At 38.0% G+C, this 12,785-nt stretch overlaps 1 protein-coding gene across 6 annotated transcripts in view; it reads left to right on the top strand.

The window, feature by feature from the left end:
• The window catches only part of TUT7 (terminal uridylyl transferase 7), a 64,719-nt gene that overhangs the window by 19,526 nt on the left and 32,408 nt on the right, over positions 1 to 12,785 (top strand). For all 6 annotated transcript variants that reach the window (XM_028494109.2, XM_028494107.2, XM_024132864.3 and 3 more), the window contains exons 11-17: positions 1,936 to 2,088; positions 4,970 to 5,150; positions 6,575 to 7,671; positions 8,084 to 8,234; positions 9,312 to 9,398; positions 10,009 to 10,109; positions 11,787 to 11,844. In XM_028494109.2, the coding sequence (XP_028349910.1) occupies positions 1,936 to 2,088; positions 4,970 to 5,150; positions 6,575 to 7,671; positions 8,084 to 8,234; positions 9,312 to 9,398; positions 10,009 to 10,109; positions 11,787 to 11,844 (1,828 nt within the window). The remainder of the gene's footprint in view (positions 1 to 1,935; positions 2,089 to 4,969; positions 5,151 to 6,574; positions 7,672 to 8,083; positions 8,235 to 9,311; positions 9,399 to 10,008; positions 10,110 to 11,786; positions 11,845 to 12,785) is intronic.

Genomic DNA, 12,785 nt, shown 5'->3' with positions numbered 1-12,785 from the left:
TTAAAATAAATGACAGACTTATAAACCATATATGTGAAGCAGACTGAAAACAGTTAAGAGCCAAGGCTTACTAAACTGAGCTGAGGTTGGAGCTGCTGTCTACCAGAGATGTGACAATCTGCATTTTGTCTAAGCAAGTTAATTACCTATAAAACAAAAATAGCTACACGTACTGGAGTAACATAAAGGATCCAGAATTTTCACAATACATTATAGTATCACAATATCCAGAATACAATCCAAAAATACTCAACAATACAAAGAGCCAAGAAAATGGAGCACACTCTCAAGGGAAAAGAAATCAACAGATGCCAAGCCCAAGATAAGATACCAAAGACTTTAAAAACAGTTATAACTGCTCCATGAGACAAAGGAAATACACTTGCAATAATTTGAAGAGATAGAGAATATCAGCCAGAGAATTAGGAAGTGTAAAGAGAACCAAATGGAAATTTTAGAAGTGAAAGATACATTATTTTAAATTAAAAAAATTTACTGGATGGGCATCATAGCAGAGTGGAAGTGACATAGGAAAGAGTCAGTAGATATGAAACTAGATAAGTAGAAACTAATCTAAAGAAGAAAAAGAAAAGTTTAAAAAAAAATAAAGCCTCAGGGACTTGTGGAACAATTTCAGAAAAATCTAATCTATGGGTAGTTTGAGCCCCAGAAGGAGAGGAGCAAGAGAAGGGGATAGAAAAAAAAAAAAAGTTTCACAAATTTGATAAAAAGACAAAATTGCAGTCTCAATAAGCCAAGTAAACCTCAAGTAAGATAAATTCAAAGAGAAGCATGCTTAGCACATCATAGACTGCTGAAAACCAAAAATAAAGAGCAAAACTCAAAAGCAGCCGGAGAAACACATAAGGTGAGAAAGGTAAATAAGTACATATCAAGCGGTGGTAATTCTCTGAGGAAAAATAAACCAGGGTAGGAAGGACAGAGAGTGAAAGAGGAGGAGTTATTTAGAGTCAAAGATATTTGAGCAGAGCCTGACTGTGTTCCTTACTGCATGGGTTAGCTGATTTAGGGAGAAGAGCATTCCAAGCAGAGGGAATAGCAGGTGTGAGCTCCAAGCCAGGAGGACAGATTGAGAAAATGGGTCAGAGAAGTAGCAAAGGACCAGATTACCTAGGCCCTAGAAAAGACTGAATTTCATCCTGAGTAAGAAGGAAACTGTCATGAGCAGGGGCGTGACATGATGCCTTCTGTTTTAGAATTGTTGTCTGCTAAACCAAAGAAGTAGTCCATTTGATGTGGAAATACATTGGGGAACTGGGGCTACCACAGACACACCCCACCCCACAATTCATTATGTACATTAACCTGTCTAAAAGGCTGTGATAAACCCCTTTGTACCTACAGTAAAGAAATCTGTTCACATTTGTTCCACATTTCTTAGACCTTTTGAGCCTAGACTTTTCTTTAGCATCTTAACAATGTCAAAAGAAACACTTTATATTTATTAAACACTTACTATATGCCATACCCTGTATCTGAATGCTTTGTGTCCATTATTTTAATCCATAACTATCCCATGAAGGAGATTCTAGTGTTATCCCTTTTTACAGGAGCCTGAAACCTAAAGAAAATGAGGACCTTACTGAAGGTCTCACAGCTAGTACATGAGGGAGTGAGATTTGGGCCCAGGTGGTTTTATTCCAGAACCATGACCTTAGGCCTAGGCCATGTTGCCTTCTCTTAGACTATTTACTAAAGAATTATTTCCAAAAATCACCAGTTCTTTTGCAAATCAGAACCTTGATTTTTCCTTTAAATTTACAGATGTCTCAAAGATACTCCTTTTATAAAAAATACCTTTTATATTTTCAGTGAACTAAAGTATGTTACTTTTCATTTCTTCCAAGATTAATAAGCTCTGATTGATATAAAATCGTTTCTGCCTTATAATAGTATGTGTCTAATTTTTCCCAGATTGAAGGCTTCTCATTAAATAAACTAGGGAATTTCAACCTTAAAGAAATTCAGAAAGACTCTGTTGTCTGGGAGTACACTGATAATGCTGCAGGGGACGCAGACTCAGCAAAAGAAGAGGCACCAAAAGGAATGCCCGTTAAAAGGGGACAGGTCTGTTCTCCCTTGTTTTTAGTTTTACCGTCTATTTTTAATTTGTTGTTAATTGTGGAGTTTATGAGTTACTCAGTTCTTCCTCTCTTCTTTCCTCAACTATCTTAACTATTTCGTGGCTGTTTAATTTACTAGTCTATTCAGTCCTTTGAATAGACAAGTAATGAGAAAAGGTAAAATTCAAATCATTGAATCCACAGTTACTTATGTGGTTTCTTCTGTGTGCAAGGTGCTATGAAAGAGGCTGAGAATTCAAAGATAAATTCCCATCTGTCCTCTAAGAGCTTAGACCTTAGATAGTATTATGAGGTTTAAATATATGAAAAGTTAACTAACCTCAAATTACTAAAATAACAGTGAATAAGTCTGTGGTCTAGTGTTCTTGTCCGTATCCATACATTAGGGGTGGGCGGGAGAATTTATGCAAAAGGAAAGAATTGCCATTAGAATTTCAAACAAAAATCTGAACAATGTAATTATACTAGTAATAACAATAGGATTCTGACCCAAATTGGTAAATGGTCCTTGACTCCATGAGCTTCCCCATAACCCTTTGGGGTAAAATGACAGTAATACCCACAAAATACTTCTGAGACCCAAATTCTAATCCTAGCTCTTCACAAACAGGTCATGTCACTCTTTTAGTCCTTATTTACTCATGCCTAAAATGAGGAGATAATGGTGAATCATACGTTCTCCAGGTGTGTTTTCTGGAATCTTTGAGAGTTGAGGGGAAGAGGGTGGGGGTGGCACTCTACCCCTGCTGCCGCCGGAACACGCTGCTGGTATCAGTTTTCTATTTGGGGTTCCAGGAGTGGCTAAAAGCACAGGCTGTGGAGCCAGAATATTTGAATTTACAAACACAAATGCAGCTCTCCCACTTCCTAGCTGTGTGTCTTTGGGCAGGTGACTTAATCTTTCTGTGCCCCAGTTTCCTCACCTGTGAATGGGGATGATGTTGGTACCCTCTCATAGAGTCACTGATTTATAGAATGCTTCACTCAGTGCCGAGCATGTGGTAAGCACTCAGTAAATGCTAGTTGCTAGTCTTATTTTATTTGAGAAAGAAAGTGTTCTCTACGTTAAAAAAGCAGAAACAATAACAACAACAAAAAGTGTAAGTACCACTAGTCTAGATATGTCAAAGGTCTCTTAAGTTCCGTGTTATGATATTATCAAGTCATTTCAGTGAGATGCTTAAAAATCCTTAGTAATGCTGAATATATGGATAAAGAGGTGAGATCTAATGAAGCTTTCCATTTCTGGGGTTTTCTTTGTGTCCTCAACTATAGTGTGTGGGACCTAGACAACTCCCATTTTTAATCAGTTTTGCTTTCTAAGTCCACCTAATAACTTTATCTTATTTCACAGAACCTTTGTGGTTAAGATTTAGTGAATAAGTATGTGGCATTAATAAAATACCATACCACTTGTTTTGAAGCTTGATATAATAAAGTGCGATTGGAAATAAATTTGTATACCCTAGAAGGAAAAGCTATTGCTGAAAGTCCAATTAAATACTTTATCTTTTCATTTGAATGCTAATTGGAGAGATAAATCATGCTGCCACTTCTGAAATTGAGACCTCGACAGTGTCAAAATTGCATGGTATGGTGAAAGAACACTGCACTGGGATCAGGAGACATTGTCCTCATTTTGCTCCTGACAAGCATTGGGACCTTTGACAAGTCACTCTTTGGACTTCAGTTCCTTCTCTTGTAGCATATGGGAGTTGAACTAGATTACCTCTTAAGAGCATCTTACAGTTGTGACATTGTTTCAATGGTATATCGATTTCTTGTATTTAAAAAGACTATACCTAAATGAGAAAATACAGAGAGCAACCAGTCTGCCAGATGCTTTCCCTTGTTTCTGATTTAATCCTCATAACTATCCTGTGTTATAGGTGGTATCATCCCTACTCTGCAGATAATGGTAGCGACCATTTTTTGAACATGTGTGCCAGGCACTGTGCTAAGCTCTTAACAGACACTCTCTCACTCAGTCCTCCCAACAACCCTATGAGGTGGGTACTGTGATCCCCATTGTTCAGATGAGGAAACTGAGGCTTAGACAGCTTATATACCTTCACCAGGATCAGACACAGCCAGTAAATGGCAGAGCTGGATTTGAAAGCTAAGCATGTCCCACTCCAAAGCCAGTTCTCTTAGCCTCTGTGCTATACTGCCAATCCAAGAAAGAAGCAGCTAAGTCGTAGAGCAGTTAAGATCTGTGAAGTGGCAAAATTGTATTTGGACCCATTTTTTTCTTTTCTAAGTCCTTTGTACTTTCCACTATATTCCATCACAGTATGTCCCAACTTGTCATGAGTCTGTGAGTGGAAAACTTAGTTTTAATTTCTGATATCAAGAGTTATTTATTTGACTTTAAAATCAGTTGCTACTGGCAGATTCAATGAACTTAATGTAGCTTCTCAGAGCAAGTGAGAGGAGTGTTTTTCCTTTTGCTCTGTGCCTATAGCTGCAGCCAATTTCTGTGTGTAACTGTGTAAAGGCACCCTCCAGAGGCAGGAACAGGGAGAGCTCAGTGCTGAGAGTAGTAGCAATCAGGGCACAGTTCTCTCCACCTGCCCTTAAGACTTCAAAATAAGGAGTGCTGCCTGGTTACATAAAACTGCCTGTCTATTCCTATGATAATGACTAGATTTTAACATACTTTAATCCTGGGAATTCAGTGAAGGAATGCTTTTTTCCCACAATCAAAATAGAACCTAGAATGTGGTTATCTAGATAGGCTGTCAAATTCATATCTTTGCTAAGGTTTTTCAGATTTTTTTAATTTGATGCTTGAATGATCTCTTATTTTTCAGATTGTACTGACATCTGAAATAACCTGTATGTTTTCTCTTTGCTGTTAATAGGTATCATTAATATTTGATTTAAAACACCAGCCTTCAGTACCAGTTGGGCAGCTCTGGGTGGAATTGCTTCGATTCTATGCTTTAGAATTTAATTTGGCTGATTTAGTGATAAGTATCCGTGTCAAAGATTCGGTATCTCGTGAATCAAAGGATTGGCCCAAAAAGCGCATTGCCATTGAAGGTACCTCAAAATGTTTATCTTTAATTTCCCCACTCCACCTTTTTTTTAAGGTGTCAGTCTCACAGCATGCTTTTTATTTCAGTCTTTTTTCAGCTCCTACATGTAAGGTAGGCCTGACCCCAAAAGTGAAATAGATAGCTAGAATCTTGCATGTGTTACAGTGAATCATTCCAAGGGACCAAATTGTTCATCCTGGGTTTTTTAAGTGCTGCAATAAAACATCTTAATCACTTAAGCAACTAAAAGAATGGCTGGCTGTGTCCTTATTTTCTTTGTAAATTGCTTAACAACTTTAAATGCTTAAAAAGTCTTTTCCAAGTGATGTGTAAATCCCGCTTTCCTCTTTGCTGTTCTCGTTTCTGGATTTTTAGATTCACTCCTTTCATGGATTGTTGTTGATGTTGTTTAGTTTTACAAAGATTGAGGAAAATACCTTTTCTCATGAAAAGTAACATTCTTCATTGGATTCCTCTCCATAGAGAAAAAGTATAGTTATTTTTGGAATATCTGCAATAACATTTAGAACTTATTCATAAAAATACCTTTTCTCTTAAAAAAAACACTTAAACTCTTAAATGAGTTAAGGTTCATTTAACTGAAACCATTGTATAAAAGACATACTGTTGTGCCCTGTAGATTTCATTAAATGTACGAGATCTTCTCAGCTTTACAAAGTCAGGAGGTGGAAACCCCACTAGAAATCTTAATTCTCCTCCTTCAGATAATTTAAAGAACCTCCTAAATGGAATGCTCTTATTTTTGCTTGATTTTTTTCAAGCCTTATATTGCGTAAGAGGGTTTTTTGCATTTTGCATAAATTCTGTGTGCAGTCATGGGGATCTCACATTTTTAAACCCTCCCCTGCAGTTTCTCTGGCTCAGCTCTTCTGGCCAATTGCCTAACCTGCTGGAGTTCTAGGGGAGGAGAAAAGATTGAGAGAAGTGGTGTCTCCTCCTGGTGCCTCCCTCTCGCCCCTGAATTCAGTCCAGCCAGTTCAGTGATGGGGCTTCCCAGGGCAGAAGAGTGGAGGTAAGCTCTACAAACCGCAGGGCCTGGCTGAGTGGGGAGGCTGAGCACTCAGCAGAGCCTGGCGGGAAGACCTCGCTTCCCTAGGGCACAAGAGCCACACTGATGACATCTTTTTTTTCTTTTTTTTTTTTTACCTCCGCAGTCACAGAACAGAATAGGGAAGGGGTACTGGTTCTGAACAGAATGGGTTCTCTTCAGAGAGCAGATGTTTAAGAAAGCATTTCTTTTCGTTTTTAAACTGTATCTTCTTACTCCCCATCCCCAGTTTTTTTAAAAGCATATGATACATGATAAATTTTACTGTTGCTTACTTGTTGTCTTTATCTATAGCAGGCTAATTTTTAAACATGAAACAGAAGTGTATGAAGTAGCAGATTTTTTTTTTTTCATTACAGATCCCTACTCTGTTAAAAGAAATGTGGCAAGGACCCTAAATAATCAACCTGTGTTTGAATATATACTTCATTGTTTAAGGACAACGTATAAATATTTTGCTCTTCCACACAAAATTACAAAATCCAGCCTTCCAAAGCCTCTGAGTACTGATACCTGTACTTCCAAACATTCTAAAGAAGTAGCAAAACGTGATCCAGACGTACAAGTGAGAGGTGTTAAACTCAAAACCTCAGTTTTGGCTCAAGGTCCTGGTGCTGCCAGTTTAACTGCAAGCACCTGCAAGGTACAGTCACTTACTCTTAAAGAGACTGCTGAAAGCTTTGAAAGCCCATCAACAGAGGAAATGGGAAACACACACATCAGTGTCCACCTGGAAAACTCAGACTATATCAAGGCAGAGGTCACTTGTGATGGCTCTGAGGATGTTAAAGTACATCATCCAGAAACAGGAAGTAAAGATGAGAAAGAAAAATGTGGAATGGAGGGCAAGCATCCTTTGACTGCTGATGATCAAGCTTTAAGTAGTAGCAAATGTGGAGAGCTTGTCATCTGTGGCAGCCCAGGAAATAACGAGACTGATGGCACTTTGGATTTAAAAGGCTTCGAAAATCCTACAGATAAAGAGTGTGACGAATTTGCTACTTTAGATGACAAGGCTGATGTTGATGAAGAAAGCATTGAAGGTACAGATGAACTTGGAGATGCTCTAAGCCACTTTACCCCTTCTTTACCCCAGACATCAGGAATCATTCACTCGGATGAAGAAGAGGAGGAGGAAGAGGAGGAGGAGGAAGAACCCAGGCTCTCCATTTCCCAAAGGGAAGATGAGGATGACGTTGCTAATGAAGATGAGTTAGACAACACCTACACTGGATCAGGGGATGAGGATGCCCTCTCTGAAGAGGATGAGGAATTAGGTGGATCTGCTAAGGATGAAGACTTGAAAAAATGTGGAAAACACCAGGTGGATGGAAATCTTCTAATGGAACTTAATAAAATCAGTCTTAAAGGAGAAAATGTATGTGAGGAAAATTCAACTGCGCATCAGTCTGATTTCTTCTATGAATTTAGTAAACTCACCTTCACCAAAGGCAAGGTAATCAGTGCCACTCCTAGACATGACATTAGGAGACTTGAAAGAGTTTTAATGCATGTACTTTTGATTTTTGTGTACTAAAACAGGGCTCTCCCCTCTTGGTAGTGGTTAACAAGTTGCTCTTTCACTCCAGTGCAACCACTAGGTCCACTTCCCTCCTTAACCTCTTAGGAATTTGCAGAGGAGAAAAGTAATGCTGTTGGTAGTAAAAATAACTGCCTTTTTCTCCTGAGTGTACCAAAAGGGTGTCCCCATCTCAGATACTTTGGAGTGGCCACACCATTATATTTTCATTCCTTTGGAATGTGAGAAGTAGAATGTGTACTCTGGAAAAACGATTCAAGACCCCTTTATTTGGTAAATAAAGTTTTATTTTAAATCTTATATTATTTGCTTTGCCATCTTCCTGCAGTCTCCTACAGTAGTATGCAGTTTATGCAAACGAGAGGGTCATCTAAAGAAGGACTGTCCCGAAGACTTCAAAAAAATCCAGCTGGAACCTTTGCCACCATTAACACCCAAATTTTCAAATATCTTAGATCAAGTTTGCATTCAGTGTTATAGTAAGTTATTAACATTTCTTTTGATTTGTCAAAATATTAAATTGGCATTTTCTCAAAGAGCTATCTGAATCACTAACCCGTTAGCTTCATTATAGGGGCTAAGTCTGTTCCATTCTCCATTGTATCCACAATGCTCTATGTATCCTGTTCCATTTGGGACATGCAATAAAAAATTGTTAAAGAAAGACACGGAGGGAGAATCTTTTAAGTCTTAAGACTGGAGTACTATCATTTCCTAACCTGGTATTCCTTGAAATGTTTTTCTAGGTGCCTGCCATTAATCGTATTTCGTCACAAGAAGTATTCCATAGGTCAAGTAGGGAATAACTCTATATCCTGCTCCCTCCTGTAGAGGTTTTCAGGGCACATTAGCATAATAAAGCCTTCTGAGAAATGCTATGGTAAAGAACTTATTTAACTCTTTAGTCTTATGTAACTCTTTTCCAAAATTTGAGCATAGAGTACTTTTTAATTAATGCTAATTAATAACCTTTATAACAGCCCTTTAAGGAACACCAGTTTGGGGAAGTGTTGGTATACAGAGGTATAAAGTTCTACAAGGAAAAACATTCGATGGAGAGGCATGGCAGCTGCTTAGAGTGGAAGAATGTGATACATCACATTGCTGCACCTTGAGATGTGTGTCTGTGCCAGAAGACACTTATTCTTAATCAGGGATTTCTTTTTTAAACCTCTTCAGAGAGTATAAGTGATGAAAGAAAATTATTGGTTCTCTTTAGAAAAAATACATACATATGCACATGCTCACAAACTATTGTGTTCACCCTCTGGGGGAGTTCCCTGAAGGCTGCCTTCATAGGGCTCTGGGTCTCTGTGAAACCCAGGAGCAGAACCCTTGTTCAGACTGGTTTACATCGCAGGAGCTGTTCTTGGTGATAGACTCTTTCAAAAGGCATCTTTATTTTACATTGCTTAATGCTGTCTACTGAGAAGACACACAAAATTTAGAGGTTTGTTTATTTTTTTTTAAAGCCAGTTAGGTTTTATTAAAAAATATAGTTTTTCAGAGAATGTGAACAATCTTTGTTTCTGAATGTATCTGTTTATTTTAAACAGAGGATTTTTCTCCAACTATTTTAGAAGATCAGGCACGTGAACATATTCGGCAAAACCTAGAAAGTTTCATAAGACAAGAGTTTCCAGGTAAATAATTTTTTACCTTTAAGAAAAGAACGATAGTGTGACTTTCCTTCAGAATGAGTACATGTGTTACAACAACATTAATTTTGAGCCTAAGAAAGGAGTCTTGCAGTGATGGTGGGGACAGGGCTTCCGTTGTTTTGTGTTATACCTAGGGTGGTTTTTGGTCTTCCCAATCCTAGTTTGCCAATAGAAAAGACAGACGCAGTGTAGTATTTTGCTTAGCAGATACCACAAGTGAACTTCATCTAGTATTAGGTTTAGAGTCAAAGTTCAGACCTGTAAAAAGTGAATTTATTTAGAAAGTAGTAAGCTTACATTATTAAATGTGCTAAGATGATCTACATTTTCCTTGAAATGTCCTTGCATTTAAGAAGAAAGTGGCATTTGATAATCTTTCATGTCTTCTATAGCTTGTATTTATTTATTTATAGTAAATTTTGAGAGAAAATAATTTGTAATAAATGACTAGTTAATAAAAGAACATAATTATAATGAGATTGTTATAGGACAGTTAACAACTGGGTATTTTTGATTCATGAGAGAGTTGTTTCGATCAGAAAATTAAATGTACTCAGGTAATTAGGTATGACTTTTCATATATCCCTAACAGGAACTAAACTGAGCTTGTTTGGCTCCTCCAAAAATGGATTTGGGTTCAAACAGAGTGACCTTGATGTCTGTATGACAATTAATGGACTTGAAACTGCTGAGGTACAGTGACCACGTAAAACTTCCATTTGCTGTGGAGTGTGATTTGACAGTCTTGACTGACAGTACAGCATGGTATTTTCCAGATTTATCAGGGTGTATCTTACGGAGTATGCCATTTGACACAATCTGGTCAGATAACTTAGAAGTTGAGAAGTGAATGTGAGGAGTAGAAAGGCTTCTGCTTGCAACTTGTAGTACAAACTAGATTTGAAAGCAACATCTGGGAATTCTAGAAAGCCAAACCAGCCTCTCCCATGTCCCACTGGCGTAGCCACTAGGCTGATTCAGGTACATAAATATACCAACGTAAGGTTTTCTGAGAAGTTTTTTAGTAGGCAGGCAATGTGGTACAGTGATAGGAGAGTGCTAAACTGAATTCAAGACAGACTTGGTTCATCAGTCCTTAAACCTGTGGTCTTTGGTTGGTAATCTCTAATATGGAAGTGAGATCCTCTTGCCTCAGGAGATTGTGCTCATCAGCTTGGCTCATGTATATCAGGAGTCAGTGAACTATGGCTCGCTGCCTGTGTTGTAAATATCTGTTTTTATTGGCATACAGCCACACCCCTTCATTTATGTATTGTCTACATCTGCTTTCACTCTGTACCTTCAGGGTTGAGTCCTTGCAACAGGCCATATGGTCCACAAAGCAGAAAAGGTTTGCCAGCCCTCATGGATATGAAGGCATTTATAAAATGTAAAATGCTTTTGAAAAGGTGAAAAGTCTGAGAAGTACTGAATTTTTTATTTATAACAGTCCAAATGCTGTATATCCAGAGTGATGCTGCTGTTGCTCAGGATCTTCTTATGCCTTTTTTGAGTTTTAAGTTTTTATCCTTTGAGGATGTATCTGATTTGGGAAAATAGTCAAAAGTTATCTAGCATGACTATGGTGAATAAGGTGGATAAGCAAGATTGGGTCCAATATATTGAATGACCTGATTGTATCGGGGTGGCCAAAAAGTTCGTTCGGGTTTTCCTGTAATGTTATGGAAAAACCCAAGCGAACTTTTTGGCCAACCCAATACATCATCACGATTGAATTTTTACATGATTAATAAGCTAGTCTTGAGGGCATTTCTAAATTAAATTCCAAATATATTCTGGGAAGTATATAGCCATCAGAAGGACTTAGTGTTTCAGCCCAAATGTTTTTGAATATTTGAAATATTATTCATATTTCCTGTATGACTTTCTTTTTGTGCATTATATTTTTTACTAGTCCTGTGGAGAATAATCTGAGCTTAATTACTCTCCACAGCACTTCATCAGCTCTTAATTAAAGTATAATGAAGGTCTACCCGGAATGAATAAGATGGGCCACAGAAGCTCCCTCTCATTAATTCTGTCACATAGAGAGCACTTCTGAGTGACATAATTTACACAGCGGGGAAAAATGGAGATCCTCGCTGGTTCAGAGACTTTTCTGGAGACACTGATTTCAGCCTTTCTTGTGCCTCCAAGAGCAACCCAATGAGGGTTTCCATATCCTTAGGATATTCCTATGAATGAGGATTAATGCTCACCTAAAAGGGAAAAATGTATGTAGAATAATTTGAAGTTAATTTTGTTATTTCTGGAGGAAATGGAAACTATAACCAGGTTAGGAACCTGTCTTCCATTTCTGATTCAGTAGTTTGTGCCTTTTTTTGTTTGTTTGTGCCATTTTTGTTGCAGGGGTTGGACTGTGTAAGAACTATTGAAGAATTGGCAAGAGTCCTCAAAAAACATTCAGGTACCTCTATAAGCTGTTTCTAAAAAATATTTTTGTCTTTTTTATTAGTGTTTTGCATACTTAGAATTTATGAATGCTAGTGAAACAGTGTAGTAGCTCATATAACATTTATGGTATTGGTGGCTTTAAAAAAATCTTATGTGATTAAGTATGAAAAACTGAGGAATTGGTTATAATACGTGTGTGCATGTTTTTGCCTCGGTCAGTTTTATTTCAAGACAAAGTATATACCACGCAAGAAATTTTGGGAATCACTTTGCTGTATCAGCATTGTGTAAATCAAAATGTTGGGGCTGCTCGCAGTGATGTGAAGTGTAGGGAAAGCACCATGGATAGGGTGATGGATTGTACTTACAGCTGTTTAGCTGTGTGTGACCCTGAACAAGTATTTACAGCTGTAAAATGTATAGATTCTGTAAATTGTGCACAGAGCTGAAATGCCATTAGCATATTCTCCTGCCTCTCTTTGTCAGAGGCAGCTATGGATGCTGTTAACAGTGAGAGTCTTCTTTTAAACTGTGGTTCATCAAACTTCTGTGCTAAGAGTTGAAAATGAAAGTGAGCAGATACTGTCGTTGCCTTTGTGGAACTTAAAATCCATGCACCATCCATGAAAAGCTTTCTTATATCTTAGTCAAGAGCAGACTTAAATTCACAGCGTGGGCATGCACACATACATGCATACATCCATATATACACATAAATATGCACCTGGAATGCCCCTTTTTGTTGCATTCTTTTTTTTAATAAATTTATTTATATTTTATTTATTTATTTTTGGCTGCATTGGGTCTTCATAGCTGCACGCGGGGGCTGCTCTTTGTTGCAGTGCACGTGCTTCTCATTGTGGTGGCTTCTCTTGTTGCAGAGCACGGGCTCTAGGTGCGTGGGCTTCCGTAGTTGTGGCACGCAGGCTCATTAGTTGTGGTGCATGGGCTTAG

The sequence above is a fragment of the Physeter macrocephalus genome, chromosome 9, assembly GCF_002837175.3.
Source record: "Physeter macrocephalus isolate SW-GA chromosome 9, ASM283717v5, whole genome shotgun sequence".
Taxonomy (NCBI): domain Eukaryota; kingdom Metazoa; phylum Chordata; class Mammalia; order Artiodactyla; family Physeteridae; genus Physeter; species Physeter macrocephalus.
The sequence above is the reverse complement of the archived record's forward strand: the minus strand, read 5'-3'. Positions and strand labels throughout refer to the sequence as shown.